Source organism: Pelodiscus sinensis, chromosome 29 (genome assembly GCF_052426305.1).
Source record: "Pelodiscus sinensis isolate ZL-2025 chromosome 29, ASM5242630v1, whole genome shotgun sequence".
In the NCBI taxonomy this organism is placed as follows: Eukaryota; Metazoa; Chordata; order Testudines; family Trionychidae; genus Pelodiscus; species Pelodiscus sinensis.
Genome location: NC_143080.1, coordinates 9,918,055 through 9,945,379, shown reverse-complemented (window position 1 = coordinate 9,945,379; position 27,325 = coordinate 9,918,055). Strand labels below are relative to the sequence as shown.

Below are 27,325 nucleotides of genomic sequence, written 5' to 3'. Positions count from 1 at the left end.
AGCTCCTCAGGTTTGCCATTTGCTGCCACAGGGGACTGCGGGAAGCAGCGGCCTGGCTCATGCCGCTCCCCTTGGTTGCAAACAGCAAACCGGAGCCAATGGGAACCATGAGGCTCCATGGCTGCAGAGCCGGTGAATAAACACACCAGAGCGGCCAGTCAGCAGGTTTCTCAGAGTGGTTTCGCGGACCACTTTGAGAACCCCTGCACTAGAGTCTTGTGACCATTCACTGTCTTTGTTAGATTTCTGGTTTGCTACTTGGAAAGGCCCCATTGCAGCCTTTGGAAAAAGTGTGACAGTGTGTTTTTATTCCGTTATATATATATATATATACGGGAAGAAATAATAAATCTCTGCAACTTGGCAAAGTTTAGAGCTTGTTCTAATGCTTTCCAAATGGAAACTTTTATTTCATAACAGCATTGCTGCCTGAATGCAAAAAAAAAATTTTTTTTAATTGTCTCATCAGGTATATCTCTAGAATATTTTATTTACATGTATTGACTTTGTATTTGACAGTCTTACCACCTTAGTCAGTTTACTCAGTCAAAGAGCTGAGTAATTAGTCAGTAACTTTACTTGCCCCTTAATATAATAAACCTCCATGTGTGCTTATAGCTATAGCCTTGAAAAGACATGTTCACTGTTTTCAAGAGAACTGGTGAGCACAGGGTCCATATTTAGTGCTCTCAAGGCTGTTCCCCACTCTGGCACGACGAATGCAGAAGTGGGGTCCCGCAAGAGCACTCCAAAACCTTACCTCTACAGGCTCTGGTACAAACCCCCTCCCCCCCCCCCCCCAAATCCTGATACCCAGATTTTGGGGAATCTGCTGCCACACCCAAGTAATTCCAAGCAAACCAGGGAAGAGATCACTTGGGAAATCTCTTCCCTAAGGTAAAACTCTCCCCCTGCCCCAACCTTCATTTTGCTTGGAGTGGGGAAAAACAGAGGGGATCCACAGACAACAATGGACATTGCCCTTGTAACTAGGCACTGAGCCCTAAGGACACAATGATCAACCAATCCTGGTTAATTACAAAAGAAAACAATCCTTTATTATCAAAACAAAACTACAGTTGCAAGCATATTAAAGTGGCTAGATGGAAAGAGCCACCAATTGATACAGATACTCAGGGAAAGTCCTGGGCTAAAAGCTTAGTTACAAAAGGGAAAAAACCACTTAACAAGCTCAGACATTATTTCCACATCCCCAAACAAGGAAAACAATCTCCCTCAGTACTTGGAAGAAACTGCTCTGAATTTCAAACAAAGAAGAAAAAGGAAAAAAAAACGCTTCCAGTTTGAAATTCCGACCTGCATTGTTATTGGCTGACCACCAGATACCTGGCTAGGTACAGGAGACATTAGTTAACCCCTAGTCAGCACTCCTGAATATAACAAGTGTCATACAAGTGTTCCTACTATGAGAAGAGTTTTTTCAAAGACATGAAAGGGGTTAAAAAGTGTAATGTTCCTGAAGCAGTTAAGGTGAAAGTTTTATTCTAAGGAGGTGAACAGTGCATAGAGCTCCCAAAATCCTATTGCTGTGTGCTCTGTTGAAAAGTCCTGTTTCAGGATCTACCTCTATAGGGAGGTTTTGGTCTTTAACATTGTCTCATATAAAAAACATTTTAATGTAGATTCCATAACAGTGGTAGGAACTGTCCTTACTCACAACTTGTTCCCTGTGTAAGAATATAGTTCTAGTTTTAATTTTAAGGACGAGCTGGTTGAAAATTTGAAAGTGGAAGGCAACTTGCATGAAAGTGATCATATAATGATAGAAACAACGAGCAGTCATGTGGCACCTTAGGATGCCTCTAGACTGCACCGTTATTTCAAGATAACTAGCATTATTTCGAAATAACAGTGCAAGTGTCTGCACAGCTAGTCTGTTATTTCGGAATAAATTTGAAATAATGGACAGCTTATTCCAAAATCCGTAAACGTCATTCCACGAGGAATATCGCCTATTCCGAAATAAGGCATGTGTAGATGCTCCACTTCTGCTATTTTGAAATCGCCCACCACCAGGGCCATTCAAAGTTATTCCTCCCCTGTGCCTCCTGGGGCTCTAAATCAAGATAGCACATCTACATAAGGGAAGCCTGCCTCAGACTAATTTTGAGGCTTCCCTGTAGTATAGATGTGCTATTTCAAAATGTGCTATTTCAAAATAAGCTATTTCAGAATAACTATTCTGGAATAGTTTATTTCAAAATAAGCTCAGTGTAGCTCTACCCTTAGAGACTAACAAATCTATTATATCACAAACTTTTGTTGGTAAACCCACTTCATCAGATGAGTTGGAAAATACAAATCCAGGGTATATATAACAGCAAAAGCAGTTACCTTTCAACTGTAAGACCAGTGTTAATGAAGCAAATTGAGCCAGGGTGGATGTGTCCCTTTCATAGCTTTTGATGTGTACATTTAAATATCAAAGGCAGAGAAAATTGCCTATGTAATGTGTTAACCAATTAATATTTTTATTCAAGACCAAATTGATAGTGTCAAACTTGTAAATGAATTCCAGTTCAGCAGTCTCCCTCTGTAAGTGGGTGATAAAATTCCTTTATAGGAGTATGGCTACTTTTAAATCCATTATTGAAGAGGTTAAAATGTTCCTCTACAGGTTTATGTGTTACCGTTCCTGTTGTCTGACTTGTGTCCATTTGGCATAGAGACTGTCCAGTTTGGCCATTATACATGGCAGAGGGGCATTGCTGGTAGTTGATGGCATGGATCACAGTAGAGGATGTGCAGGTAGATGAGCCCCTGATGTTGTGGCATATGTAGTTAGGTCCTGTGATGGTGTTGCTTGTATCGACGGAGTTTGTTGTAGGGGTAGGTTCCTGGATGAGTGTGTCCGAGGTATGGTGTGAGGCCGCTGGTAAGTATTTGCTTAAGGTTGGGAGGCTGCGTGTAGAGGAGGATTGGACTGTCACCCACGGTCTATGAGAGTGAGGGATCATTTTCCAAGATAGGTTGTGGATTGTCAGTGACGTGCTGTAGGGGTTTACGAGCAGTAGGATAACCGTAAAAAATGCTCGGTGTAATTAAATTCAGTACTGTTGTAATTTGATGTACTATTTAAAGTTAATTTAACTTTCTTACTTCATTTCCCAGCAGAAGGCTTTGTTCGTACCATTATCACTATCATACTTTGCCCTCAAGAGCTAACAGTAGATCTGCATGGGGCTGAATTGCTATTACTTTTCCCAGATAGGAGGGGAAGCATTTGAGGAAGCATCTAAAGAAATGCTACAAAGGGCTTTTTTCCTATTGACCTAAGCTGCTGTTCAGTTATTTATGTGTGCATTTGGTGTAATGGCTATTGCTGAGGCATCTGGAAGCCACAACCTTTCAAACAAACAAAACAATCTTAACTGGAGACAGTTTATGCGAATGAAGTATAGATTCTGCCTCTAAGACATTCTCCCCAGTTCTACCTCAGTCTGCTTCCCTAACTGCCCTCCTCTGCACCTCTTCATGTTTTTCCTTAAAATATGCAATACAGGCATATAAGGTTCACGTGGCCATTTTCATTTGCATCTTGGCAAACAAACTGTCAAACTGAGCGGCTCCAATCTTTTTACAGCTTGCTGTGTGATTTAATTATACATAAGGCTTTTGTGAGGCGGTGAGGTCACATTGAAACCTCAATACCAACTTAATAAAACTCACCCGAAAACCTCTCTTCCAGCTGCCACTCTAAACCAGGGCTCTCCTCCTCACCCTGGGGTCCCAGGTTCCTTTCTTCAGGTGCAGCCCAGCCAAAAGACTCAGACCTCTCCTCTCCTATTCTTTTTGTTAAAGGATTGAGGTCCCTCCCTACCAACCACTGCTCAGGCTGAAGGACAAAAGAGATAATTTAACAGTTGAGGGTAACACCCTCCATGTCTCTCATTCATACATTTGAAACTCACAAATTATTCCCCACTCCCTGTGTCTAATTTTATACACACTAATGATACATACAACAGTGTAAGATAAAGAGAATCAGTGGATCGTGACATGAAGATTGATGGGTTACACAAAATGATTCGCTCAAAACACTTTTGAGATATGTATATTCATGTCCATGAGTCCAGTTCATAAAGCATGGGGGGAGGGAGAGAAGGAATCCGTCACAGCTTTGATTTGTCTGGGATTATTAATTTACTTTTTTTCCCCCAAGATTTATTTTTTAGCAATCTTTACGTTCCATGTCGCAGTCAAAAAATCCAGGATTTTCAGGTTTTTTCTTTGTATAAAGAGTAATACATAAAAGACAAACTCTCCCATCATTTATAGCAGAAGTGTGAGCATAGGAGTTAGATGGGTGTACACAAGGAATTTGGCTTTAAAATAGTACTGTCCTTTTGAATGCAGACTTGCTTTAATAAGTCATGTTTTTAAGACAATTTTAGTGCAACTTGGTTTCCATGTGATTGGTTTCCACTATAAATTTAAAAACACTATAACAAAAAGAGAATGTAAGGCTATCTCTAGACTACGCTGTATTTTTCCGCGGGAATTTGCATATCTTCTTCCACTCTCACTTTGGAAAGCGGAGCTTTTGAAAGTGAAAGTAGTCTGGAAGCATTTTTTTTCAGGGAAAAAACCCCTTTTTCTAAAAAACCGCTCTTCCTTAAAAAATGAACTTTAAGTGATTTTTTTCGAAAAAGGGCTTTTTCCAGAAAAAAACACGTCCAGACTACTTTCACTTTAAAAAGCTCCGCTTTCGAAAGTGAAATTGGAAGAAGATATGCAAATTCCCGCGGAAATTTGCATGTCCTCTTTCGAAAATACAGCGTAGTTGAAATGTACCCTAAATGTTTGATACAGTAAATAAGTAGTGCTATCCCTGTCCCGGATTAGCCTCTGATCGAACTACTCAGATTATTGTAGAAGAAAGCAGAGGAGTCATGCTGTTACTGTTATAATAATACATGTGTAATTAAGTAATAAGATGATTCCCCCAGCTAATAATGCAATATTATTCATTGCTAAGTGGTGATAATAATAATAAAATGATAATATCCCTCCCTTAAAGGTCAGGAAATTATTTTCCAAGGAAGCAAGATTTTTATCTGATAAATGAAGTTTACAGCAGAGTCCAGACAACTGATGGTCACGCCACTTGTTTTATTGTAGGTAAACTGAATAAGAGCCCAGTACCAGGTATTATGATTGGACCACACAGTACATTTGCATCACTGTTACATTTTGTAGTGGTGGTTTAAAGTGGGTTTGTTGGGGATTAAGGTGTCATTAACCTAATACAATGCCTCTGGAGAAATCTTCAGTGAGAGGATTTTGGCATCCTTACGGGAAGATATAAATGTTTGTTTTGAATTGGTACCAAAATGTAAAAAGCACAGTTAAATAAGTATCAAACAGGTGTTAATAAATATGGTGTGTGTGATATAAAAGAGGCAGTCTCAGCTCTTGGATTTATTAACACATTTGCATAATCTGAAATCATTATAAAGTTTTTACAACGCTTTATTTTAACACAGATTGGGATATTTTCAAAGATGCAAATGGTGCTTTCACTGGGAGTTAGATGCTTACCATATATATCTTTAAAAACCTCCCCCACTGGAGTTATAATTCTGTAGTGTGAAGATGAAGATTACAGCAGCATGAGTCATGCTGTGTGACTAACCTTTCTGAGGGGGGAGGGGAGGAAGAATTACCTGCTGCCTTTGTGGCCACGTTATGAAATGTTTTACTTAAGAGATCATTTTAGCAATAACCTGTGAAGATGCAAAGAAGGTCAGTGCCAGCGTATGCGTCGATCAAAATTTGTGCAGGTTTATTTGAAGCATTCCAAACTGCAGCTCTTGTACACATGGTATTAACTACACTGGTGGAATTTTTTCAATATGAAGTATGAATACAATTATTGTGCATTCTAGGTCTGTGCTTCCTGTGTATGTTGTCCTGAATATAAATAAGGCCAAATTTGGACTGTGCCTCTAAACAGTCTAGAAACCAGTGTTTATTGGTTTAGATCTTGTTCTAGATCTGAATAAAATGTAACTATGAGCTGAATCCAGACATGAGGCGCAATCTTTCATGGGGGAGTGATTCTAGTCAAAGTCAGGACCCTGGCACTGATTAGCATCAAGCAGAGTACAAGCAAATGCTGATTTCCATGCAGACCATCCTATAGGAGAGGATCTAGCACAGGGGTGGACAATAATTTTGAATGGGAGGGGCCACTACAAGATTTTGGCAAGTGGTCAAGGGCTGCACTTCTGTGGAGGGGGTGCAGGGTCTGGGACGGAGGTTGGGTGCAGAAGGGAGCTTGGGATTGGGGACTGGGGTACAGGGGGGAGGGGTCTGAGAGGGAGTTTGAGTGAAGGAGGGAGCTGTGATCTGGGGGAGGGGCTTGGGGTGTATGGTCCAGGAGGGGGTATGGGTGCAGGAGTGGATTCTGGCCTGGGGCAGGGTCTCTAGCAGGGGGTGTAAGGTCTGAGAGGGAGTTGTGACCTGGATGAAGGGGGTGCCGAGAGTGAGTGGTGACTTCGAGCAAGGAAATGGGGTTCAGGGTCAGGTATGGGTTATGGGTGCAGGAGAGGATTCTGGCCTGAGGGAAGGGTGTAGGAGAGGGTACAGGGTCTGGGAGGGAGTTGTGACCCGGGAGAAGGGGCAAAAGGGGTACTACAGAGGGTATGGGTGCTGGCCTGGGGCAGGTAGTCAGAGGGGTGAGGGGGAGTGGGGTGCCAGAGGCAGGCTCTGGCTGGGAAGTGCTTACCTAGGCAGCTCCCAGCCAGCAGCCCTGCAGAAACCTGAGATAGACTGTCTGCTGCAGGCTACTCGCTGCTCCACATGGCTCCGCTCCGGGCATGGCGGGGGAGGCTTCCCACACTGTGCCTACCCCCAGCATAATTTCTCAGATCCTATTGGCCAGAAATTGGCCAATGGGAGCTGAGAAATTTTGCTGGGAGAGCAGGCGGGGGCAGCGTGCAAAGACTCCCTTCTCCCTCCCCAGCTGGCTCTTTAAAAAATATGAGCTGCTCTCTACTTAAGGGTTCTAGCAAGATGGCCGCAGGCCGGGCCCCGTGGTTTGGCAGGCCTGATCTAACCTGCTGGCAGTCTCTTGCCCACCCCTGATATAACAGATGTCAGTCTCTGTATCTTTCCACCCTGCTAAGTTTCAACAAAAAGAGACTTGCCCTTTAACTATTGCTATATTCTCCTGTGTAAAATTATAATTCCTTTTGTTTGTCTTAAAACAAAGGTCTTAAATATTCTGAGGAATTCTGAGTACAAATGGTTTAGGGAGAAAAATGACTTGCCAGCCCACCTCTGTACCCTTCACTGCCTCATTGAGTCTACAGTTGAAATTAGGGCTCAGAGGAAAATGGGTATAAGGTGTGGAGGTCATTTTCAAGAACCCAAAGTACAGGAGACTAATCTTCATATCTTGAGTTAATTGGATCAGATACCACATTCCTTTTCCTCCTATCTACAGCTTCTTAGCAGTTTGAGCTACTTACATTTAGTGCCATTGGTTTGCTATTTAAAGTCTGCTGAGGTCTGCGTAAAAGTGAGACATAAATCTTATTGCCTGGCTGGATTCAGTTTTATTCTGTGTGTGTTGTGAGCTCTTTGAAAAGGCAGTGTTTGTTGTTTAAATGTCTGCTTTTCTACAGTATTATTCTAAATCGAATCATATACTGGGCTTAGAAAATCTTCATGGTTGCAAAAATACGCTCTAAAATGTTAGGGATACAAAGCACATAAAGTTTAGAATTTTTATGCTTATTGTCAGGCAAGAGAGTGAGCTAGATAAGTTCAATCTTTTACAGTTCTGGGGGGGGTAGATTTATTTTGGTAAGCATAGAAAAAATAACATCTCTATGCTTTTCTGTTAATGGCATAATACCTGAGGTACCGCGTTTTCTGTTTTATTGTTCCAATTTATTAAAGCCATCTATTTACGCTGTATTGTGGATACTCACATTTCTGTATTCATTGCTTGCTCTGTTGGGAAGCAACAAAACAAACACAATGGCCCGTAAATTCTTGGTGTTTGAGGGTGGGCTGCCCTCTCTCTACCCTTGGCCAAGAAGTCTCCAGACAGAAGTGCAGTAAAAGTCACTGGTGTAGAGGAGCTTATAGCTGCATCAGATCCTCTGCAACTGTCAAGGTACATTCTAAGCCTTCCACGTCAGCAGCAAAATTTCCAGTATAGATTTTGTATTTTCAAGGGCAGCAGGGCTTGGTTTGAAGGAGGCTGTCTCTCCGATCATTAAAGGTAACAGATTGACCAATTTTATGAAGCGCATGTTTGAAAGCAAGTTCGAGTTACAAGTTTAACAGTTATGGAGTGAATAGAGAATCCGGGGACAAGTTTGGGCTGGGAGGTGGGTGGGTACATAATGAGCAAGGTTAGTAACGTGCTGCCCAAGCCCAGTGCGCTTATTCCGTGCCCTCTTGCCGCGTTACATCATGTACCCAGTGGGAGTGACCCACACATAAAATTGTCAAGGCAAGTTAATTGTAAAGCCTAATGATTTTAATGTTAGCTCTTTAAAATGAGAACAGTCACCCTTGGGCCTGTGTCTCTACAGACATGTTTTAATTTTTTTTTCCCCCTAGAGAACTGAACTGAGCATCTTGTGCATTTAAAAGCAAATTGTGACAGTTTATTCCCTTTGTGGAAAAAATGGGCTTTCAGCATCCTGCTGTAACCACAGCAAGGGAGCTATGCAGTAAATCTGCAGACAGTGGTTTGTGCTGCTCCCCTATAAGTCTTGTATTACCAGCAAGCAAACATTTAAATGTTCAGAATTCAATGAATAAGCAAACATCCCTCGGTATCTCTCTTAATGGAGAAGGTGTAGTTTGTTAATAAAAAATGAAGAGAAAATATGCATTGAGTCCTTTTGTAATGGCTGCTTTATACAGAGCCTAGCAATTTAAGTTGTAGCAAAATTGGCAGTGTTCTGAACCAGGGCTCTGAAGAGCTAGTGTGAAAACCTTGTTACCGATGACCTAGGTAGGGGGGATGTTGGTTTTTTATGTAATTCTCACAGTAAGAAGAGATCTTTAAAATAAGTTTTATACTTTACAAACTGTGACAATCTGTAAATCATGGTATGAATCACCAAGAAACCGGTATTTGATATTTCATCGATTTGTCACTTGTTTTGCTTTGCTGATGTTATCTATTGGCAAGTTTGAAGGTGAGGAGGTAGGTTTCACACTGGCAGGGACAGGGAACCTAGAGGAAAGGTGAGCATGGTAAACAAACCTTCTGGCAGATGCTGCTGCTCCTCCTTGCTGTCTCCATTTTCAGAAGCCCTTGTGTTTCAGGAAAGAGTGACAACACAGGTTTTTTTGGAGGTTCTCTCTAGCTGACAAGGTTTGTGGTTAACACAAAATATGGTGATTTGCTGTTTGACTACTTACTCAGTAACCTTTAAATAGAGATAAATGTTATAGAAATAAAGAACTGAGTGACATGGCAGCCTCTCATTTCCTTCAGGAAAGCTGATGCAGCCAGGAGTGGCTTCAGAAGCTCTGTTTCTCCCTCTAATTTCCAGCCAGGTGCACTTCCACTTCTTCCTGTCTCCCTTCTGGGACCATGGCGACCAGTGTTCCCTGTAAGCTGAGCGAGTGGGCGGCCACCTAATAATGTTCTAAATCCTGCCCAGCTGATTAGCAGAGCGCCCGCAGCTGCCAGCATATGTTTGTATTGGTGGTGCACATTCACACATGCATCAGTGCACATAACAACATTTATTCCACACGTGGATGGAAAAAAATTAGAGAGAACACTGATGAGGCACCAACCCTCGATTAAAACTAGGAAGTTAACACAAATATATACTAGATTTCATGACAGAGAATTCACATCACAACCCACCTTTTCTACCCAAAGCTTTAAATCAGAAATTAAGGGAAATGTCTCCTGCATTCCTTGCCACCTTTATACTGTGTCCAGTATTATCAGTTGACATGTGCCAGCTCTCAATAAGACTTTCAGGTTCATCTCCAAGGCTAAGTCTACATTACCAGGTTATTTCAATATAATAACTCTTGAAATAGTTTTTTTTAAATAAGCTTATTCCTCTTCCAAAGCAGGAGTTATTATTTCGAAATAACAGGCTTGGTAGTGTGGACGCTCGCCTTGCTATTTCAAAATCAGGGGAGTTATTTCGAAATAACTCCCCAGTGTAGACATGCCACAAGATAGTAAAAAATAACCCAACTTCATCAAACCTTAATAGCAACCTTGGCAATGTTAGAGCAGATTACTGTCCCAAATACTAGGAAAGTGCAACCGTCAGATGTGCTGATCTGTTGATTGATACAAGTGTGTATAATGTTAGTATTGAGAGAGAGAGAGAGAGAGAGATGGTAATTGTTCTTTTCTGTTAATATAAAACATTAGGATTTATGCCTTGTATTTTATGGATTATTTGATATTAATATAGTGACAGAAAAACATTATTTTGTGGTATTTTGGTTATTTTTCTTACCCCCAAAATTATTGTAAAGATAGTGCCAGTTAAAAATGCTGAATGTTATCAAAATCGTTCTGTAGGCAGATGTGCCATATACAAAACACATGCAGAGAGCTGTGGCAGAATGGCTTTCCTGGCATTCGCTAGCAATGAGCTGCTCTGCTAACTTTTGGCTTCACCAGTAAGAGGTATTGCAGCCTTTCCAAATGCCTGCTGGTAACATCTGTATACAGGAGCTGATCTGAACAGTAAGAAGAAAACATTTTCATGGGGAACAATGGAGTTATCTGAATTCACATTTTCTGCATGAGATTTCATTAGAATTTTTCTTCGTGAAGAACAAAACATTTTGTTGTGTTTTGTCCATGTGAAATGGCTCAAAGAACTTCATTTAGCTGAATGAACCCCCCTTTTTGCTATTCATGTGAACACAGTTTAACTGCTTTAAGACAGTTTTGGTTTTGCACTGTACAAGAGGACAGGCTCAGATTATCTGGCTTATATGCACATGAGGGTGAAGAGGTTTTCTGTGGAGTTGAGCTAACAACTGAAAAACACACCTTTTTGCTCTTGTTGACAGGGTCTTATCTGTAATAAGTTGCTGAGGAATAAATGCAAGCCCAGTGGTGTGAGCGTGCTAGCCTTCTAATTAATTATAAGTGATTTCATAACTATAGCTGTGTTGCCATCCAGTCCTAACTTGTATGTTCTTTCCCTGTGTTTCTTCTTTACAGTACGCTTTGCACCTTATAGACCTCCAGACATCTCCCTGAAACCACTGCTCTTTGAGGTGCCAAGTATCACCACGGAGTCTGTGTTCGTTGGACGGGATTGGGTGTTCCATGAGATAGATGCACAGTTGCAGAGCGCCAATGCCAGTGTGAACAGAGGCGTGGTGATTGTTGGGAACATCGGGTTTGGTAAAACTGCCATTATCTCTAGACTGGTTGCTCTCAGCTGCCATGGCACCCGGATGAGACAGATTGCTTCCGATAGTCCACATGCCTCCCCAAAACGTAAGTACAGTGCGAGCCCTGAAATGTGGGAATCTCATAGGTTTATGCTTAGCACCTTTCACCCATAAGGATCCCATTACAACTTCTTCCCATCCCCCAATAGACCAGAGCTTCTTGCCAAATCTGCCCTCATGGAGCCCCCATTAAACTTTATTGTTCATGTGCCAGACCCGAACAATGTGGAGCATGAATTGGTTCATGCCAACTGAGACCCCCTCGGGAATCAGTCTTTTCTTCTGTTGCCCCATGGCTTGGACATATCCTGGCTTCTCCCATTGGCCTCCTTAATGGCAAACCTTCATTCCCCTAACTTGTTACCGCCACACACATTTGTTCTGGACACATTTGATAGCAGCCTTCAACTTCCTGAAGGGAGGTGCCAAAGAGGATGGAGAGAGGCTGTTCTCAGTAGTGACAGATGGCAGAACAAGGAGCAATGGGCTCAAGTTGCAGTGGGGGAGGTCTAGGTTGGGTATTAGGAAAAACCATTTCCCTAGGAGGAGGATGAAGCCCTGGGATGGGTTCCCTAGGGAGGGAGTAGAATCTCCATCCCTAGAGGTTTTTAAGGCCTGGCTTGACAAATCCCTGGCTGGGTTGATTTAGTTGGGATTGGTCCTGCCTTGGGCAGGGGGCTAAACTTGATGACTCCTGAGGTCTCTGCCAGCCCTGGGATTCTGTGATTCTATAACATTACCAATTCCTTCCTCTATGATTGATCTCTCACCATCTATTCTGGTATAGGGTTTGGCATGGGTCATACACTGCATCTTGTGCCTGACAACGGGGTGCACATACTAGTACCTCCCATAGGTTTGAACTGACCCTGCTTTTCCTCCTGCACAGCAACAGAAATCACTTCACCCACCACTGAAACGCAGCCACCTTGCAGGTGGAAGGCAGCAGCAACTTAATGGCACCCAGAGGGCACTTAAAAGAGCGAAACACAAATGCAGAAACACTCTGTCCTACTGAAACTATAGATAAACTTCTTGCTGGACAAATGCCATTTGCTAGAATGGAATATTCCCATCCGCGTAAAAATATGAAATGAGACAGAATGTTGGTTTTTTAAATTCTGAGCAGTACCACCTGACAGACCTCAATGGACCACATGTAATGAAAAGCAGGGTTTGTTTATGTATTTTAACTAAACGCCTGCAACACACCTGCTGGGTGTGTCTCTCCGTCTATTTAGAGAGATTGTGAGGGAGATTAAAGAAGCTACAGTTTAAATGTTTTCAAACTAAAAACTGCACACGCAGTAGAGACTTGCAGCTCTGAATAGGCAAATGTTCTATAAATTTCAAATGCAAAGCACAGCAAAGAGACCCTTGTCCCAGTCAAACACAGAGCCTTTCAGTTCTTACTCCAGCACTTCCTTGAAGTAGCAGTAAATTGGATAGAGCCCCAATGAACAAATTAGAAATTATGGCTGGGGTTGTTTGTTTGCTAAGGAACTCTCAGCTCCTCATGATATGAAATAGCACATTTATCCTGAAAAAAGCCATGTATCTGTCTTTGTTTACACACATTCAAAAATAAACCATATTAATATTTTTAATACCTAAAGTGTTGATCGCGCGACCCCCAAATCCTATAAGAAGTATATTATTGATGTTAGTGAGCTGAAAGTAAATGTAACCCCCATACATTTTTTTTCATAACTCAAGCAGATAGAGTTGCTGATACATTCATATGTGCAAAAAATGAATTTGTTAATCAAATGTGTGCATTAAGTAGGTAGACAGTGGCTACCATTCTTATTGTTTCTACCAGCACACAAATGAATCATAGTTTGAGTTGTGATTTCAAGCCATAGTCAAGGGTACATTTAGGAAAATTCTGTGCTAGTAGAGTCTATGTTTGAAGAGGCTGTTGCTGTTAGAATCTTCTTAACACATTGGGATCAATGGTTATGCTATGATAAGTAAAATTTTTAGTAAAAAAAAAAAATGAAATTAACTTCCAGTTGCAAAGTAATGTAGTTTGAAAGAATTAACAATAAAAACATGCCATATATCCTGCGTCTCCCTACCCAGGCAAGCAAATCTGATTAAAATGAGACTGAGATTTAGTTACGCTTTAAAAATGATTCCAGTATAAATCATTACAGGAGGCCCGATTTCTGACCCCCTCACTTATGATCTTTTCCGTAAGTGTGGAAGGGGCCGAAATCCCCCAACTTACGTCCTCAGCTCTGCATTTTTGATGGCGTATGTTGCCTGTCGTAAATGTGGTCTCGAGTTAGGACGCCCCCGACTTGCAACGCTATCCCCGGAGCTGATCGCGTCACAAGTCAGGGGCAGCCTGTACTTTTTTGCAGATCCATCTCAATATCCTCATGCTCTTCTGACTTCTCTATTTCTTCAAAAATTATGAGGAGTCCTGTGGCACCTAAAAGACCAAGGGTACGTCTACACGGCATGCTTAGTTCGAAATAAACTATTTCGGATTTTTTTTTTCCGAAATAGCTTATTTCAAAATAGCAGATCTGCAGTACAGGGAAGCCACAAAATGAGTCTGAGGCAGGCTTCCCTAATGTGGACGTGCTACCTCGATTTAGAGCCCCAGGAGGCACTGGAGTGTAATTAGTTCGAATGGCCCTTGGGAGGAGCTATTTCAAAATAGCAGCAGTGGAATGTCTATGCTACAACTATTTCAAAATAGCTATTTCGGAATAGGCATTATTCCTCGTGAAATGAGGGTTACAGATTTCTAAATAAGCCGCCCAATATTTTGAAATATGGTGGAATTGTTGGGTAGACACTCACATGGTTATTTTGAAATAATGTCAGTAATTTGAAATAACTGTGCTGTGTACACACCCTGATAGATTTATTTGGGCATAAGCTTTCATGGGTAAAAACCACTGTGTCAATTGCACTAAATCCTGTGTTCATTTATTAATTAATGTTACCATGAAGAAAATGAGTAAGATGAGATTAATCCTTTATCTCTGCTGTTTTTTCCCTGTTAGATCTGGTAGAAATTTGTTCTGGAGATTTTCCCCTGCGTGCACCCCTGTAATACTCAATGTCTTAGACTACTTACAGAAGATGTATTAACTGCTCAAATGGATTGTTAGAAGATACCTTGTCATGTACTTTGTAACATCTCAGCCATCCTTGGCCTGTAGTCATCTGTTATCCTCTTTGTTTCGTACAGATGTGGATGCAAATAGAGAGCTATCCCTAAACCAGCCACCTTCTGCTCACTCGTCAATCACAAGTGGAAGCTGCCCTGGAACACCTGAAATGCGCAGACGCCAAGAAGAGGTCATGCGGAGACTCGCCGCACAGGTATTGAAACCCTGTCTTGATGACCTTGTGTGGGAATGTGTCCTGTTTAATTACTGAAATGGTCTTAGTAAACATCACATAATGTGTGTATTGACAGAAGATAGTAAGTGTGCAAATACTTACGAGAGAGAGTATGGGGAAGACCTTCTAGAGCCGTTTTATTACCCCAGAAAAGCTATTTCTGTTCACAATAAAATTCCCTTCACATCAAGAGTTCATTGTGTATTCTAAGGGTTCATCTTTCACAGCCACCAGACACCATATTGAAGGCTGTAAAGTATGCCATGATACAAAATGGTTACCACAGTAATTATTCCTCTTTCTTGAAGAAGGGAGTGAATTCCAGATGATACTGTTTAGTAGGAGTCTAGTGCTTGCTTGTATAAGAGATAATTGCTTGGGTTGCATGACCTATTGGATAAAGATGTAATATGCAAATGGTTCTGCTTTGTGGGACACTTGCATCTTTTTGGGAAAAGTCTACATAAAGATATCATAACTCTTTTATGAAGTGATTTGCAAATCAATTGCTATATTAACTGGAAAGGATTATATATCACGTTACCATAGGTTGACAGTTTAAGATACAGACTTGCTTTGGTGATATGTGAAAGTGGCACAGTACTGCTAAGAAATCTGAGGCACTTTACTGCTATTACAATTTTTCAAGGATACACACAGTTTGGGCTTTCCTATTTCCTGCTCCAGTGCTTGGGAGGAAAATGTCCAGCAAAGAATTAGTGCTAAATGAGTGCCAACACTTCTTTTGCTTGGCTTTTGTATCAGGTATACTTTTGCCTGAGATTTGTTTTATGTAGCACCCAGATGGCACGGCAAAGAGTATGTGATGAGTTTCTAAATAAATAAATATTAGAACTTTTAACAAGTGTTCTCTTCTTCCACGTATGGCTCTTGGGGTATGTCTACACTACCACCCTAGTTCGAACTAGAGTGGTTAATGTAGGCATTCGAAGTTGCAAATGAAGCCCGGAATTTAAATATCCCAGGCTTCATTTGCATCTTACCGGGCACCGCCATTTTTAAAGCCCCGGTAGTTCGGACTCCGTGCCCACGGCTACACGTGGCACGGAGTAGGTAGTTCGGATTAGGCTCTCTAATTAGGAGCGAGGAACAGATTAGGAACGAGATGTACCAGTAGTTCGGATTAGAGAGCCTAATCCGAACTACCTACTCTGTGCCGCATGTAGCCGCGGGCACGGAGACCGAACTACCGGGGCTTTAAAAATGGCGGCGCCCGGCAAGATGCAAATGAAGCCCGGGATATTTAAATCCCGGGCTTCATTTGCAACTTCGAATGCCTGCATTAACCACCCTAGTTCAAACTAGGGTGGTAGTGTAGACATACCCTAGGAAAGGAATGCAACTGCCAGCTCTGCATTGTTCAGTACACGTTAGCCAGTACATTCCTTGTACATTTTACATATCGTACTCCGTCAAAATGGCTAGTAAGTGAGTGCTATCTCTCCCTAAAATATCACATTTATCAAAAGACTGAGTTCCCAAATAAGAACAGAAGAATGGCCATACTGGGTCAGACCAAAGGTTTATTTAGCCCAGTGTCCTGTCTGCCGACAGTGGCCAATACCAGATGCTCCAGAGAGAGGGAACACAACAGGTAATCATCACATGATCCCTCTCCTGTCATCCATTTCCAAACAAACAGAGGTTATGGACTCTAGTCCTACCCATCCTGGCTAATAGCCATTGATAGACCTAACCTCCATGAAACTATCTAGGTCTTTTTTGACCTGTTAAAGTTCTAGTGTTCACAACATCCTCTGGCAAGGAGTTCCACAGATTCACTGTGCGTGGAGTGAAGAAAAAATTCCTTTTGTTTGTTTTAAACCTGCTGCTTATTAATTTCATTTGGTGATCCCTAGTTCTTATATTGTGGGAACAAGTAAATAACGTTTCCTTATTCACTTTTTCCACACCAGTCCATGATTTTAGACCACTATCATATTCCCCCTTAGTCTCCTCTTTTCTAAGCTTAAAAGTCCAAGTCTTTTTAGTTTCTCTTCATATGGGACCCGTTCCAAACCCCTCATCATGTTTGTTGCCCTTTTCTGAATCTTTTCCAATGCCCATATATCTTTTTTGATTTGAGACAACCACATCTGTACTCAGTATTCAAGATGTGGGCGTACCATGGTTTTATATAGAGGCAATAAGATATTCTCTGTCTTATTCTCTATCCCTTTTTTTATAGCCCTGCTGGATGTGTATCTGACAAATGTGGATATTTTTAGCTCCAATCTGCTCCTTTCCTTAAAAAGAACATAACTTTAAAAAAAGCCAAAGCTAAAGGGTGTGGCTTTGTTTCAACCAGTGTGGGACATCCCCTTTCACATCCAAAGACTGTGACTTTTCATTTCTGATCAATTAGGGAGAAAGGGAAACAAGTCATGGTTTTATGCCCAAAACTCTGACCTGCAGTACATTGGCCATAGCCCCATTTGGAAGGACTTTTAACACCCAATCAGTTTGCAATCTGACAATAAATCTTATCTTGACTATTGTAAACATGGATTAATTCCAAAACTACCACTGGATTCCCTAGCATCCTGTGTCCTCTCTGAAGTGACCAGTGCTTAGATTGATTAGTTAACCTTTATATCTTGGCAGCAGCCAGCTCATGCTTCATGGAAAACTTTGAAAATCTTTTATGAAACAATTCTGGTGATATACTATGTATGTATCATTATACTGAGTAATTTTTAAAGATATACAGAAGAGATGAGAGATTAAATAGCCCCAGTCCTAGTCTCTTTGCTGGTGGTGGGTGTGAAGGGTGTTTTCAGTGTACAGAACAATAAAGAAAAATCCCCTGCCCATTATGGAAGTCCATGAGTAAAGAGTAAAGGTTGAAGTCATTGTGGATGTAGGCTACAAATATCAGAAGTTGAAATATGCCAACAGCTTCACCTCCTCCAAATCCCTTCTCCAAATCGACTTCTCCCCTGGAGCTCACAGACTGTGAGTTTATAATAATAGAAGCAATAGGTCTGTGATTCCCTCCTCTAGGCCACTGTGCACTGTCTTCTCTATGGCTGTTTTCAGACTGTGAACTTTTTGGGGCAGCAGCTGCCTTTATCTTTGGCTTTGTACCAATGCTTAGCACATTCAGTGTTAAATTAATAATAAAAGCTGTCAGTGAGAGGTCTGTGTAAGCCTGTAGTTTATTGCTTTGCCATACTATTAGGGAGCAGCTTTTTACCGTACTCTGAGGGAACGGCTTGAAGTCTTTCATGATTTATAGTTCAGCAGTCATCAGGGAGAAGAAAAATCCTTAGAAATAAGCCAATTTAGACAACTAGCAAGCAGATCTAATATCTCCCATGGAAAACTGCAGAAGAAAATGAGTTATTGCCTTCTGAGGGCTTCTTTCCCCTCAGCACTTACACAGAAGTTACTTGAAATTAACTCCACCCATTACAATGCTGTTATCAAAAACAAAAATGATCAGAAGCAATGGGCATAAACTTGTTTCCCCTTGCGTTCTGGCAAGACTGCCACTGACGTCTTTGATTCATCAATCCCATGCTTTGATCATAAAATTGAGACTTTGGCATAGGAATGACTACAGTACCATGGAGGGAGAGGTTGCTCCTTTTGAGGGTTACAGTGATTCCCTGAAATAATTAAGGAGAAACAAAGATCTAAAGCCACGTGTAAAGAGTATTAGAAATAGCAAACTACAAAAGGTATTTGTTTGGCTCTAAAAACCTCTCTGAAACAGGCTCACTGAATTCACCTAAGTCTTTGCAAGAGGAAACAGTGAGATCACCTCTCTGGAATGTTCATGGACAACAATTCTGAAAATGTAATGCCATGGGGTATCCATGTTACACCCTCTCTAGGAGTATTGCATTCGGTGGCCCCCTACACACCATTAGTTATCAGTGTTTGGTGTGTTTGGAAAGATATTTTAGAAAACAGAGTGCTAGAAGGCTGACATCTCTTCCACAATAGGGAAGATTGGGGTGTGTGGTTTGTGGTTTTGTCTTCCTTTGGATGGTGACATAGAGGGTTAAACTAGGGATGCCAGCATGTAGTCCAATATACCATTAACCGATAAGCCTAGGCAAGTTAATCTTGCTGACTCCACACATCCCCCTCCCCCCAGCACTGCCTCTGTATCAGAGGCAGCAAGGGGGAGAGCAAGAGCTGGTGCCGTGGGGAGCTGGCTTAAAGCCAGTTCCTCCAGCACAAGCTCCGTGATGCTACCTGCCCCCCTCCTGCATTGCTGCCAATATCAGAGGCAGCAGTGGGGAGGGGGAGAGGCTTCTGCCGCGAAGCAGCCTCTGTCCACAGCGAGCCTGGACCTGCCACAGACAGAGGCTGGACCCCAGTAGCAGCCCCTGTCCATGGCAGCCTCCCCTTCCCTTTGTGGCAGCATCTCCCTGCCTCCTCCCCCGCCACAGCAGCCTCTCTCTGCAAGGAGCTCAGACCTCCACAGATAGGGGTTGCTGCCACCCCACGCTACTGCCTCTGTGTCAGAGACAGCAGTGCAGGGTGACAGGCAGCTGGTCTATGAGGGGACCAGCTCCCTCCTGCCATGTCACGCTGCTGCCTCTGGGTATGTCTACACTACCCTCCTAGTTCGAACTAGGAGGGTAATGTATGTATACCGCACTTGCTAATGAAGCCCGGGATTTGAATTTCCCGGGCTTCATTAGCATAAGCGGGGAGCCGCCATTTTTAAATCCCCGCTGCTTCGAACCCCGTGCAGCACGGCTACACGGGGCTCGAACTAGGTAGTTCGGACTAGGGTGCCTATTCCGAACTACCGGTACACCTCGTTTCACGAGGAGTAACGGTAGTTCGGAATAGGAACCTAGTCCGAACTACCTAGTTCGAGCCCCGTGTAGCCGCGCTGCACGGGGTTCGAAGCAGCGGGGATTTAAAAATGGCGGCTCCCCGCTTATGCTAATGAAGCCCGGGAAATTCAAATCCCGGGCTTCATTAGCAAGTGCGGTATGCATACATTACCCCGCTAGTTCGAACTAGCGGGGTAGTGTAGACATACCCTCTGATACAGAGGCAGCAGCGCGGGTGGCAGGGGGCTCCCCAGGATTGGGGCTGGAATACACTGGCTGCCAGTTCCGCCCCTGGGGACTATCAAATAGTCGTTTAACCGATAAGAATTCTTGCAGTTACATGACTATTTCGTTACCCGATATCTAACATTCCTAGGTTAAACTGCTCCACTTCTATTACCTTGCTGTGGCAGTTTAGAGAAGCTTGTTAGGTGTGTTGCAACCTTAGCTCCCAACAAAGATTTCTGTGAATTAATTTCCTACTTTTCTTTAAATGTAGCATTAAATGTCTCCCCTCCATGGAAATCAGAACATTTCTTACTTCTTTCCCCCTTCACCTCACCAGCCTGGCATTGACAGCCAGTGGTGGCTTCAGAGCAGTGAACTGCAGGGGACCTTTCTCTCGAGAGGTTTGTCAGACCCCAAGGCCTGTCTCGGTAATGAAGTTCAGAGTGCTGCCTGTTCGCTGCTTCCTTCCCCCACCCTCCTGCGATGTGAAATGTTGGGAGGTGGGAAGAAAAGACAGATGAGGCTAGCAGAGAAAGAGACAGAAGATTCTGTATAGGCATTCCAAAAGCATGGAACAGACTGCTCAGAATCATGAGACAAGCTTAGAAACATCATGACCTTTTAAAAAGACATATTTTCCTTCATCAGCCTTCTGATTTTGAGCCTTTGGGTGGATGCCGCCCACTCCCATGACTGTTTCAGGCTCAAAATTCAACTTTGTACAAACAAAAATGGGAGCTTCACCATTGGCTACCGGTTGAGGGATTCCATTTACTTGCGCCAAGCTCCTGGAGGACAATGGAGCTGCCACTCCATCCCATCCCTCTTCGTCCTATACGCCTCTCAGTCTCTTGCTCTTTTCTGATCCTGGGCCAGTTCTGTCCCCTTTGTGCTTCTCCATAGCCTCTTGTCCTCCATGTGTCCCCCACCTTCCCAATCCTTTTCTCATCCCTCCTGTCTGCTTCCTCCTCAGTCTCCTTCCCACCTTCCATGGACCTGAACACACCCAGCAGTTCTGCTTTCTGACACTTGGGGAGGAACACTCCCCCATCCCTAGAAAATTATGTGGGATTGTGTTTTATCTGCTATATATTTAAGAAAGTCTGTGCGTCTGTCTGTGTGTCCATCCATTTGTGACTCCATCCGTTCAAGAACTCCTCTTAAATGGTAAGAGCTAGGACCACCAAATTTGGTAGGCAGTTTCCTATTATCGTAACTTAAAGCAAAGTCAGGGTTTGGTTGCACCAGGACAATGGGATGTGCCTGGAATTTATCAGCAGACAGAAAGAGAGAGGGTCTCCCGTGATAGCAGGGACAGTTATACTCATGAGTGACTGCAAGGAGGCAGCAAGCACTCCAGCCCCAGGGAGCAGTCTCTGGCCGGCAGCATGGCTTCCACCACACCAGCATGCCAGCCAGCCACTGCCTGAGGCCACTTCTAAGGAGCAGAGAGCAGGCAGACCATGCAGCCCCTGCTGCCCCAGGCTGCCGGGCCCCAGGGAGAAGCTGGTGCAGCAGATTCTCCCCCCCCACACACCCTCCCTTGCTTTGTGTATGTATTTTTTTCTTCTAACACCCGCTGGGCAAAAAGGGGCCTGTACCAACAATCACCCAATAACCAAGCCATCACACTAATATTTAGCAATTTTCCAAAATTCAGTGAGAAGTGGCAATGCAGCTTTCCTAGCAAATGCTTTGCAAAAGTCTGAATAGGACGTGCATGGCCTCTGTCAGTCGTTTGCCACCAGGGTTGCCAACCGTCAGTAAATTTACAGACAGTCCATAAAAAATTAGCCAAAATTGAGCATGTCCGTGAAGTCCGTAAAAAAATGTAGGTGTCCGTAAATTTCGTAAAAGTGCAATAAAATTTCAAAAAACAGCAATTATTCTATAGCAATTAAATTTCTTCTGTGCTGCTTCAGCCATTTTACTGCAGAGCAGCGGAAATCGGATGTTTTAATTGTTTATTTAGCTCAATGGTTGAGGTGACATAATGTGAATCATGTGATCCAGGACCATGACTAACTAAATGAAATAGCATATTGTTCTTGTGATTTTTTTCACTTTTGGCCATTTATGTCATCTTAATATAGCATAAAAATTATGTCTGTTAAAAAATTTGTCTGTCCATAAATGTTTCCCATTTTGTCCATAAATGAAATTTCTGTGGGTTGGCAACCCTGTTTGCCACATGAAGTCCACAGGGGCTAGTGAAGGGTGACTATGAAAATAACATTTCACAGCCCAGAAAAGGCATTCCGTTTTTCTGATAAATCAGATGTACGTGACATCAAAACCCAGAAGTGGGGTCATTAGCATAGTTTAATGTCCTTTCTCCAGTGCATCAAATGACATGCTGAGCTACAGTGTTTGTAGTTCAGTCTGTTTTCAGTCTGTGGCAGGGATCTGCAGACCACAGGTTAAATTTTCAAAGGGGGCCACACCACCATTCGAAAATGAAAAAACAAAAACGGTTGAAAGCCCTTGCTCTATAGAGAGGTTACCATAGCTTTAGAAAGTGGACCAGGAAAATGAAACCAATCATGTCTCCCTTTCATAGGCCAACCCATCTTTTGTACACATCACTAAGCCGGCTAGCCCTTCGCACCAGCCCAAGGGGCACTACATAGAACTGGGTTTCAGTTCCTTCTTTCCCCATAGTGTTAATACACTTGGCCACAGCATTAGTGTTGACTTGAAGGGTCCGTCTCCACAGATAAGAGCTGTTTATGATTGCTGGGGCACCTGAAGAGAATGGGAATATTGCCATCCGATGCAGGGATGGAAAGAAAATCTGCTGCTGCTGAGACCTGAGGCCTCGTAACACATGTAAATGATGTGTTTCAGCAGGCATGTCCGAGCATTCTCAGCTGTGCAGAGGTAATGAAAGAGCCTTCCCTGTAAACAGCTTCCTCACAGACATGCACAGTCAGGAAATACTAAAATGCAGTGATGCTGATTTCCATTATTAACACTAAAATATTACTTGGCCAATGGTCTTTTGGCAGATAAATGGATTACCCTGTGTTTACTTCCAAGCCATTTTATATGATTGAAAAAGAGAGAAATCCTGTTAGATACTAAGATGCGATTAAAACCCAGGTTTGTAGCCTTGTACTAAAAGCAGGGACGCCCTGTAGGGATTTGAACATTTTTCTGAGAGTGTCAGAGGTGACAGGCCCACCATATTGACATCTTTTTGCTGTATAAGAAGACCTAAGACAGAACAGCCTCCTCATGTTAATTAAGGCTCTTTACAAAATTAAACAGACAAATTCGTGCCTATTGGCACAATGTCAAAAGAATTCTGTCCTGAGTAGAAGATGTTACATCTCACACAAAGTGCCCAGGAACTGCTTAAAATTTACCCATCCTATTACATAAACATGGCTTTTAAATGCGACATCCCCTAACTCTTCCTTTCTTCTCTTCATACTCCTCTTTGGAGGTTTGTTCGGTCCAGCTCTTCTTTCTTCTTTTACTCTTGGTGACCATTATCTACTAATGCTCCTAACTTCCCAGCCTCCTTTTTCACTTCTTGTCACCTCCGAGGTGCTTCATAATCTTCCCTTATGTACATTACTGGTCTCATCTTTCCTGCTCTATATGCACCTTCCTAACCTGTTTCTCCTTATTGTTGCATTCATCTCTTTCCTCTCTCAGCTTCGTTCCTTTACTCTTGTTGCCTGATATGTTTGGAATCATCTTCCTGTTTTTGTCTACTAACCATCCTCTTTCCTTTGTCAAATGCTTCCTTAAATTCCACCTATCCCAGGAAATCTTCCTTTCTTCTTCTAATCTTTTGTAATCCCTCCACCATATTTAATCAGATGCAAAACCCAATTCAAGTGAAGTAAAACTTAATTATTACACTATGCTGTATAGGTCTGATCAGATCAGTGGCTTGACCCTGGCGGTGTAGTGCATGTAATATACATATATACAGAGCTCGGAAACCCCATTCTTTGCAGGGGGAAATACAGATCTGTGTCTCCTCTTGAGTGATCAGGATTGAATGTTCCTGCTGAAACCTAAACACCCGGAAAAGGATGATTGAAGAGGGAAAAGAATGGCATGTTGAAAGGATGAGTGGTGGTGTTTGTTTGAGGTTGACTTAAAAAAGACACTGACAAAGGTTGGGCCGCAATAGAGAGTAGGCATGTTAAATTTCTATTAATCAGCTAATCAAGTAATTGATGGAATTTCCATTGACTACTCGATCTGTCGATAAGGGGGCGCTCGCTATTCCGTGGCACCTCTCCCTTTGAAATGTACAAGAGCCGCCGGCATCTCTTGTACATATCAATGGGAGAAGCGCAGCAGTCAGGACCCCGTGTTAGCGGTGAGTGCTTCGGTCCCTGCTCACGCTGTTTCTCTGCTGCACCTCCATCTTCCCTGCTCACCCCGTTTCCACGAGTGCAGGGGGGAGCCGGCTTCCCCCCAGCACCGGCTCCTGCCTCCCCCCCCCCCCATGGTGCCTCTGATACAGCATGGGGAAGGAGCAACTAGTCAAGTAGTTACTCGACTACGTAGTTGACTATTCGACTAGTTGCATACATCCGTAATAGAGCAATTGCAGAGGATTAGGGAGGAAAGCAAAGATGTTTGAGAGGCCAGAATAGGAAAATAGAGCAGAAGACCTTCATTTTTGTGACACTTACAAGCCTAGAGCAATGTGATTAGTCTGGGTAAGATTCAATGGCAATATGTTAATTGGAGGCCCAAACCATGCACTCTTGGTAGCCAGAAAGACGATGCACAAAGCATCTGTCACTAACTGAGAAATGAGTCACTCCTTTACCCCACTTCAGAAATGGTAGCACCTTTCCTATTGGCATTTGGCTACTGGAGTCAGTTTTCTAGCTTCTACAGATCAGGTATTTTTTTCAGCCTTGTAATGTGTTAAAAAAAAAGCTACAAAAATTGTGATCTCCATGTTTCTTTGTTATACAGCCAAGTTGAAGAGCCAGGTTGATTTGATGAAATGATCCTTACTAAAATCTCTTTTCAAGGGGTGCACAAACTAAATTACAAGTCCAGGTTGAACCTCCCTGGTCCGGCATCATTGGTATCTGACTGGTCCTGAACAAGAGAGTTTGCCGGACTAGGGGAGGTCAGGCTTCACCCTATCCCGGGGTTCCCCTACTGGCTGCAGGCCCGGCCAGTGCGTATCCCCCAACCCACCTTCGGGGCTCTGCTGTCCCCAGGCGGGGATCCCTGTCCCTGGCTGGTGAGGCTTCTCTCTGGCTACCAGCCTCACTCTGGCCAGCAGAGCTGCCAGCTGCCGGATGGCAGGGCTTCGAGCCCAGCTGGCAAGACTTCTCTCCAGCGAACAAGGCTCTGCACCACCACGCAGAAGGGCTCCACACCCCCGCTGGTGGGGCTTCTTTACAGCTGCTGGCCTCATTCCAGACAGCAGGGCTCCCTACCCCCAGCCAGTGGGGCTTCTCTCCAGCCACCGGCCTCACTCTGGCCACTGGGATGCTGCACCCCGGCCGGCGGGACTCCCTGCTCCAATTCACCAGCACACTGGCTGAGCTCCATGCTCCCAGGCCACTGGCCATGAGGGCTGGCAGCCACTGGCAACCTCTGCGCCTGGGGCTCTCTGGTCCACAGATGTCGCTGGCCCAAAGAGTCCCGGACCACAGAGATTCAACCTGTGCACTATGAGGAGTTTTAGCACTTTGTTTTAGCTACTTTGAGCACTATGGGTATGTCTAGACTACATGCCTCTGCCGACAGAGGCATGTAAATTAGACTACCCGACATAGTCAGTGAAGCAGGGATTTAAATATCCCCGGCTTCATTAAAATAAAAATGGCCGCCGCACTGTGCCAGCTCAGCGGATCATCAACACAGCATGCGAGTCAAGACGAGGATCAGTCGACAGGGGAAGCCTCTGTCGACTGCTCCCTTATGCCTCGTGAAACGAGGCTTACAGGAGTGGTTGACAAAGGCTTCCTCTGTCGACCAATCCGCATCTTAACTCATGCACTGTGCTGACGATCAGCTGAGCCGGCACAGCACGGCGGCCATTTTTATTTTAATGAAACCGGGGATATTTAAATCCCTGCTTCATTAACTATGTCGGGTAGCCTATTTTATACACCTCTGTCAGTAGAGGCATGTAGAATCATAGAACCATAGAGCTGGAAGAGACCTCAGAAGATCAACAAGTCCAGCCCCCTGCTCTAGGCAGGACCAATCCCAACTAAATCAACCCGGCCAGGGCTTTGTCAAGCCGAGACTTAAACACCTCTAGGGATGGAGACGCCACCACTTCCCTAGGTAACCCATTTCAGTGCTTCCCAACCCTCCTAGTGAAATAGTTTTTCCTAATATCCAACCTGGACCTCTCCCACCACAACTTGAGTCTAGACATACCCTATGAGAGGTAGAAGGAAGAGCTCTGAGTTCATACTTCTGAGCTACAGAGAAGGAGCGAGAGAGAGAGGTCTCTCTCTTTCAGGATCCACAAAATTTTGAACCGAGTCACTCGGAAATATTTTCTGTTTTTTTCCAAATTTCAAAATAGAAACTTGCAAATTGCTTAAGAGCCCTAATTCTACTGTACACAGAACTGTACAGATGGTATGTCATGGCTGATTGGTTTCATGATCCCTTGCACCAGCATGAGGAATCATCTGAAGTAAAATATGTATGAAACAAGTTTAAATTACTTTGAAACTGTCTTTACAAAGAAAAGCCATTGATATTTGCTCTTTAATGTAAAGAGTGTAATGTCTTGACTCCTTCATATTTTACACGAAATGACTTGACTTTGATTTTAAAAAGTTCACATAGTAATTACTTGCTCCATCCTCAAGAAAATAATATAAATACATTTTAATGGAATCTTTTATTCCAAACTCACTTGCATTGCTTGCTTATTCTTTTCTTCTCTTCTGTGTAATCTATATTTAGAGATTTAGCATAATGTGTAGAAGGTGCTGGAAAGAAAGCATTTGAATCTGGCTAAACTGAACTTCTGCAGAGAACTCTCAGTGCTTCCTTCAGCATTGATGTGACATTCACCAAAAACAAGAACAGAAGTAAAGTGAAAAATCTCTTGGGCTACATCCATACTGCAACGCTGTTTCAGGATACCAGAGTATCCCACATCTTCACAGCAAGCCCGTTATTTTGAAAGATAACTGGCTTACTTTTCTGATGTCCCTGTAAACCTCATTCCATGAGGAGTAATTGACGTTTCAGAATAACGGGTTAGCGCCAAATTACAAAGTAAGCTACAGGTAGTCCCTGACTTACAAACGGGTTAAGATCCAAACACCTGTTGTTAACTTGATTTGTTCGTAAGTTGGAATACATGCTTTTAAAATGTGGCCGCGCTGTTCGTAAGCACGGATTGCGCATTCCTAACTCGGGGACCGGCTGTATTTTGAAATAAAATTGAAATAAGATACACAATTTATGTATTTCAAGCTGCATATCTTGTTTTGAGTTGGTGC

General features: G+C 43.1%; 1 protein-coding gene across 17 annotated transcripts in view; it reads left to right on the top strand.

Annotated features, from left to right (window-relative positions):
- TANC2 (tetratricopeptide repeat, ankyrin repeat and coiled-coil containing 2) overlaps window positions 1-27,325 on the top strand; it is a 702,540-nt gene that overhangs the window by 573,482 nt on the left and 101,733 nt on the right. For all 17 annotated transcript variants that reach the window (XM_089774011.1, XM_089774007.1, XM_089774012.1 and 14 more), the window contains 2 exons: window positions 11,207-11,488; window positions 14,654-14,787. In XM_089774011.1, coding sequence (XP_089630137.1) covers window positions 11,207-11,488; window positions 14,654-14,787 — 416 coding nt within the window. The remainder of the gene's footprint in view (window positions 1-11,206; window positions 11,489-14,653; window positions 14,788-27,325) is intronic.